The sequence below is a fragment of the Camellia sinensis genome, chromosome 5 (assembly GCF_055761805.1).
Source record: "Camellia sinensis isolate YWXY chromosome 5, ASM5576180v1, whole genome shotgun sequence".
Lineage (NCBI taxonomy): Eukaryota > Viridiplantae > Streptophyta > Magnoliopsida > Ericales > Theaceae > Camellia > Camellia sinensis.
This window is the reverse complement of record NC_138965.1, coordinates 161,420,983-161,428,154: the sequence shown is the minus strand read 5'-3', so window position 1 is coordinate 161,428,154 and position 7,172 is coordinate 161,420,983. Positions and strand designations below refer to the sequence as shown.

The following is a 7,172-nucleotide window of genomic DNA, read 5'->3' as shown; positions in this document are numbered from 1 at the left end:
CCTTGTTCACGTTGTCCACACCATCAACATCCACAGGTGAACTGCTGTCGTCAACTCCACTATTTGTTTTGCTATCGATGCACAATTGCATATCCCCGACCTCAGTGGCTTGAACTCCACTTCCGCACATTTTTCCTTTTCCTTTTCCTTTTCGTCTTCCCTTTGCACTTCTTCTAACGATTCCAGTTGCTCCCAATGGTTTGCCAAGCTTAGTAGGAGAAGTATGCACATCGCACGCCACGTTCTTCACGCCCACTGACTGAAGGTCAGGACTGTATTTATCTTCAGTTTCATATGTTTCCCCTGACTGAAGGCCTCCCTTCTTGTTGTTGTCGCCACCTTCTTCGATGTTCAGCTTGTGCCCATCATGCAAATGACTTTTGTCCCTTGCCAAGGTTCCCTTCAAAATATGTTGTTGGTGATCCACCCCTTGTACATCTGAAATATTACACTCCATTGGGTTAACTTCGTCCGATGGTTTGACCACGCCATCCTCATGCGCCTCGACTCCAACAGCAGGGTCCACACCCTGTTTGGCCACGCCTGCCGGTTGCGGTGTAGAGAATATACCTTCGATGAGGTGGTGTAGCATTTGCTTCAGTTCACGTAAATTGGTTTGTTCAGTGAACGGTTCGTTGCAGCCCAAACTGAAACGTTGAAGCAGTTGCTTCAGCATGTCCTTCAGTTGAGCAACATTGGAGGAGAGGTTAATGATACACACATCATTGCCTTCCACGTAATTATACATACACATTCGTGAACTTAGTCTTACAAACCATCTTCAAATGATGTGGCTCAACTGTGTGAAAATTGCGTAATGCTTGGATGGATTACCTTGTCATTGCGAACAACTTGCTTGCCTTCGAAATGTCGCAACATCTCCATTAAATCTGTTTGGTTGTGGAGAACTTGCTTCATCATTTCCTTCAGTTCACGAATGTCGGACTCCAAATTGCTCATACGGACTTCATTGTACTGTCCTGTTTGTTGGTTCTCGACATGGCATGCATCCATGTCAGCATCATCGGCGTTACTGTAATCAAACTCCACCTAATCATAGAAACGCATAAATGAAGTCTGACATTGTATGTTGAAGACAAGTGGGTCGATGGTGTGAAATGTGCACAGTGGTAGGAGTGCTTACCGCAATTGTTGGGAAATTTTGCTTCCTTCTGATACGTCGTAGCGTCTCCCGTATTTGGGTATCACCCCAATCATGAAGCCGAGGTGTGGACCGCGTCGTAGTCGAGCTCAGACAAACACAATCAAGGTACAACAGCTGTGGACATTAAGGGGCATACCATAATTAAGTTGTTCTTCCCACAGAAATGAACTATATTCAGTAACAATGACATTCATTATTCTCAATTTTGCAGTGGAACGTACATAGCATACCGATTTTGTTGAGGATGCTGTCAACTTTATAGGCACATATCATGCAATGTTTTTTGGGGAAAAAATTGTACAGCACACCAAGGACTTTATTGATGAAACCAAGAAAATAATTTTATGTACATGTTCCCCTCTTCGCAACGTAGTTTTAATTGGTTCCTCCATTGAGGTTCAGCATACTTTTTGCCCTGTACTCTTTGTTCTTAAATTCATGACGGTAGTCACACAAAATTTATTTCTGCAAGTACCATACTTGGTCAGGAAGAGTGCTGTTTGTCGTACTCACAAAGCAGGTACCATTGTATGTCCCAATCAAGGCCAATTTGTTGAACCATGACAGAACAATGCATGAAACACATGAAGGGGGGAATGGAAAAAAAATTCAAGGTATTGGCATACCATTAGCAGGAAAACACATCCAGTTGCACCGCGATGACCTTTATACTTGCGAACACCGTTGTGAAGGAATTGCAGTGTCAACTTTGCCCAATTACAAGCTCGCATACGATTCACGTCCTTCACGGCATGAATGAACGATGGCTTCAACCCGGTCATTGTGGTAGGACACAACATGGCCCCCAACACGTACAGCGCAAATTTCCGCCGAAACTCGTCCTCCGCACCAGCAGTCTCGGTCAGATAAAGTCTCAACTTGTTCAAAGGAATGACTCCGTTAACAACTCCAACCTCATCGTAGATATTGGGATATGCTTCCAATGACCCAGCCAACTGCACGTCATCGCCTTCACACCGTATTCCCAATAAAACATTAACTGCCTTACACGTGAGCCTGACTTGACAACCATGAACATTCAATGAACTACTGTCAGGATCGAAGTTCTGTACCAACCATGCGCACAAGTCGTGATCTATACGTGTACACTTCATCCCCAGGAGGCCAGCAAACCCAATGTCAATGACTGCCTGCTTTTGTGCTTCGTTGAACCGGTTAACTAGCTCAACAATTGACTTCAATGATATGCGGAGTTGCCTTTTACCCTGTACATTTTTTACCCTTAAATTAATACAAAAATACAACCAACAATGTCAGCAAAGCAGGACCTAGCCAAATGCATTTACGAAAACATGAAGTACGTAATGACCTTTTCAGACTTCGGTGCACATGGTACTACTTTGGCGTGTTCCTCAGCGCTCGCCTTAGCCATTTCGACAAACCTCTTTTTCTCATCAGAGGGGAGTGCCTTCCACCTTTCCCCAATCTCCTTTCTAGTCTTTAACCAAGAAAATGACAGACGTACAAGACAAGTAACAACTATGAGTCCGAAATTACTGTAACTACAACTTTATGCCAAACGCAATCCGCGTGCATTGTTGCTAATTAAATAAGATTGCAAATATAAATAACAGTTGCAGCAAAAAGTCAGCGACAAAACGTAGCTGGACTTTTACAACGAATTGAAATTTACAAAAACAATAGGAAGGTGACATTATTACATGCTACAATCCTACAAACGCGAAACAATCACAAGCCCACTACGACCATTCAATACAACGTGTGGATAGCAACCCAGCGATGTGTTTCCATCATACTGTATTATAGAGAATACAGATTTCAACACTCACCATTTTTCGTCGAGTGTTGTCTGGCCCTTGCATTTCCTTGAATTGTTGCTGGCTGCATGCAAGCATCGTCAAGCTTATCATCACTAAATGTGAAATATGAATACATATATATATATATGCAAGTTTTTATGTCACGCTGGCCCCGAAATCGGCATAAGACAGCTTTCGTACATCCGGGACTGAATCGACACCAAGTTAAACATTTTCAGACATGCGGAACAAAACCAATTTGAAACATCACAAACTGAACTTCGACGAGGCGCGTAATTTCAGTACGAAATATGTAATTCCAGATTGTCAAAATAAACAACTAGTACCTGTAACAAATGAATGATGCAACTGGCCGCTTTCGACAAGAGCCAGCGATAGTGTCAGACATTTGGATATGTTGTTCGGCAATTGTCTTCAATCTTTTCCTTCCCCTTACGAAAGAGCAAATCATACAAATTAGATTGAAGGGAAAATTACAGGGGTGGTGTACACATTTTGTCCGTCGTCTAATTTCGATCGATGCACTTTAAACTACCTAAATTGTGACAGTCCATTTCAAATTTCGTGGACATTTTCGGTCAAATTGCTAATGCCGTTTGTCATTTTTAAAACAAAGATTGTAATGTCAATTGATTCAGATTATGTAAATTCAGTAAAGTTATAAGTTGACTACAACAAAAAGTACAGTTGCCACGTATATGCATATTTTCTGATACAAAACAGTGAAGAGTTGAAATCAAATGGACGTAATTGAAACAAAAGTTCAAAATTGATGGTGCAAAGCGAGGCCATTCAAAATTTGTGCAAAACAAATAACACAAACACAAAAGTACAAGGGCTGCTGTAAGAATTGATCCGGAAAAAAATCAGCGTATTCCTTGGTGATGGATTTCGTTTGTTTACAAACATATGTACGAAACCAACTGGTAGCAAGTCTTTAAGGAGAAAACTAACATTGTTGGTGCGAGGTGACCAATATCCATCAGATGCAATGACGACAACTCCTGCAAAGTATTGCAATCAATATTTACAGGAACACAAACAAACAGCTGCAACATGTGGCTGTTAACCTTAAAATTTTGCATAAACACAGACAACAACACGCAGAATTTCCCAACACATATACAGATTTTGAAACAGACAAAAGAAAGGGCACACATGGAAATTTTGCATTTCGTTCACACAGCTTACAATTAAAACAATTATGTGTACAAGCGATAAATGCATAATTTCACAAATATTCAAGATGAAGGACTACATTGTGTTTTTCATTTAGGGCTGAAGGACTACACGCACATACTTTTATGAAGGCCCGCCTACAAATGACAAAGAAGCAACTGAACTATTTCATGACGGGGTTAAACAATCAGGACACGATTCTTCTGTGACAGAAATTGGTGCTCATCCTAGGCACAAAAACCAGATGAAACCCCATCCATGAAGTTGAGGGCTTCAATTTCCTACTGAGCAACTTGGTTGCAGAGAATCGAGGTGGCTGCATCGTGGCCCATGCTCCATTACCTTTGGGTGGTCAGACAGTGGGCAGATCAGAGAAGAATACTTTTCTGTGGTTGACGTGTCTGTAGGTGAACTCTTTAGGAGGGATCTCAACTGTGCGTGCACATACACTGTGCTCCCATTCGAGGTGATGTTCAACTTCTTAACTACGTTGTTCAGTTCTTCAACTTCACGAACTGTCGTAAGGGTGAGGTGAAGAAATTCATAAAAGTCAAGAAGCCCAGGCAATTCACGAAGAAAATCTCATTCGTAGAAATGGACAACCTTGCCTGCCATTGCACGCAACTTTTGAATGACGGTTACCTTTCTCTTGGAGTTATCATCTTGCATATATATACAGCAGTTACATTTGAAGAGGAAGGTAGCTGTCATTCATGAGTTGCGGGCTGTTTGAACTTCATTGAGCGTAGAAATGAAATGCGTACTCTCATTTGTCTTTTTTATGACCTTCGTGCAAAATGAGAATGGATGGGTACGTTAGTAATATTTTTTGGCAGGCAGTGGCAGTCTTGCTTGTTTCATTGTCACATACAATTGATGAAACTTGTTTGTACGCCCAGAAAAGTATTCTTCTCTGATCTGCCCACTGTCTGAGCACCCGAAGGTAATGGAGCATGGGCCAGGATGCAGCCACCTCGATTCTCTGCAACCAAGTTGCTCAGTAGGAAATTGAAGCCCTCAACTTCATGGCTGGCCTTTCCAACAACTTAAGCGGCTGGAGACGATGGCTGAAAACCAATACCTTGTTCCCACCTGAGTCGGACAAGCCTAATAGATTAAGGAAGAAGTTTGCCACTGCCTGCGAACAAATATTACTAACGTACCCATCCATTCTCATTCTGCGCGAAGGTCATAAAAAAGACAAATGAGAGTACGCATTTCATTTCTACGCTCAATCAACTTCAAACAGCCCGCAACTCATGAATGACAGCTACCTTCCTCTTCAAATGTAACTGCTGTATATATATGCAAGATGATAACTCCAAGAGAAAGGTAACCGTCATTCAAAAGTTGCGTGCAATGGCAGGCAAGGTTGTCCATTTCTACGAATGAGATTTTCTTCGTGAATTGCTTGGGCTTGTTGACTTTTATGAATTTCTTCACCTCACCCTTACGACAGTTCGTGAAGTTCAAGAACTGAACAACGTAGTTAAGAAGTTGAACATCACCTTGGATGGGAGCACACTGTATGTGCACGCACAGTTGAGATCCCTCCTAAAGAGTTCACCTACAGACACGTCAACCACAGAAACAGAAGGCATTGACGATGCCCGGATGGACCACATCTTAGAAAAGTTGGATATTAGACAAGGACTGAAGGCAAACTTCTTCCTTAATCTGTTAGGGTTCTCCGACTCAGGTGGGGAGAAGGTATTGGTTTTCAGCCATCATCTCCGGCCACTTAAGTTGTTGGCAAGGCCAGCCATGAAGTTGAGGGCTTCAATTTCCTACTGAGCAACTTGGTTGTAGAGAATCGAGGTGGGTCAATCCTGGCCCATGCTCCATTACCTTCGGGTGCTCAGACAGTGGGCAGATCAGAGAAGAATACTTTTCCGGGCGTACAAACAAGTTTCATCAATTGTATGTGACAATGAAACAAGCAAGATTGCCACTGCCTGCCAAAAAATATTACTAATGTACCCATCCATTCTCATTCTGCACGAAGGTCATAAAAAAGACAAATGAGAGTACGCATTTCATTTCTACGCTCAATGAAGTTCAAACAGCCCGCAACTCATGAATGACAGCTACCTTCCTCTTCAAATGTAACTGCTGTATATACATGCAAGATGATAACTTCAAGAGAAAGGTAACCGTCATTCAAAAGTTGCGTGCAATGACAGGCAAGGTTGTCCATTTCTACAAATTAGATTTTCTTCGTGAATTGCCTGGGCTTGTTGACTTCTCTGAATTTCTTCACCTCACCCTTACGACAGTTCGTGAAGTTGAAGAACTGAACAACTTCGTTAAGCAGTTGAACATCACCTGGGATGGGAGCACACTGTATGTACACGCACAGTTGAGATCCCTCCTAAAGATTTCACCTACAGACACGTCAACCACAGAAACAGAGGGCATTGACGATGCCCGGATGGACCACATCTTAGAAAAGTTGGATATTAGACAAGGACTGAAGGCAAACTTCTTCCTTAATCTGTTAGGGTTGTCCGACTCAGGTGGGGAGAAGGTATTGGTTTTCAGCCATCGTCTTCGGCCACTTAAGTTGTTGGAAAGGCTAGCCATGAAAGTGAATGCTTCAACTCTTGATTCAGAATTGGGTGTGGGAACGAATAGCTCTCTACAAAATTTGGAAATCGTCATCCTCATTTCAACTCTTTCAATTGGCTTTCCTATGTTTTAAGTTGAATACCGTCAACTATGCATGAACTTCAGCACTGAAAGAAAGAGTTGTTTACTGTGTTACACGGACTCGGGTACGGGTCCCAGGTGCGGTATGCATGTACAGGTCCGACTCATTATATCTTAACCCTACATTCAATGGTACACGGTGTGGGGAAAAAATATCATATTTTTAATCTAATGTGCCATAAAATGGTACTATATGTAACTCACGGTGTCAAAATCACATTTATAGTAATTTCACAATAATTTGCACATATAATAATTGTGTTTTATACAATTATATAAGAAGTGTCCGTTGAAAAGTATCCGACACATATCCCATA

General features: G+C 41.9%; 1 protein-coding gene across 1 annotated transcript; it reads right to left on the bottom strand.

Annotated features, from left to right (window-relative positions):
* Positions 1-1,526: 1,526 nt before the first annotated feature.
* LOC114266289 (uncharacterized) lies at positions 1,527-2,622 on the bottom strand. The gene is made up of 2 exons (XM_082870294.1): positions 2,496-2,622; positions 1,527-2,391 (listed from the first exon to the last, which is right to left on the bottom strand). The coding sequence occupies exons 1-2, from the start codon at positions 2,556-2,558 to the stop codon at positions 1,705-1,707; spliced, it is 750 nt and encodes a 249-aa protein (XP_082726420.1). The 5' UTR covers positions 2,559-2,622; the 3' UTR covers positions 1,527-1,704.
* Between the last annotated feature and the right edge of the window lie 4,550 nt (positions 2,623-7,172).

What these genes read in the sequence shown, in the direction of transcription:
- LOC114266289 (XM_082870294.1), bottom strand. Translation starts at nt 2,558, where the DNA reads ATGGCTAAGGCGAGCGCTGAGGAACACGCCAAAGTAGTACCATGTGCA. An exon ending in GTGCACCGAAGTCTGAAAAG is followed by an intron (nt 2,392 to 2,495) that starts GTCATTACGTAC and finishes AAAAATGTACAG; the next exon opens with GGTAAAAGGCAACTCCGCAT.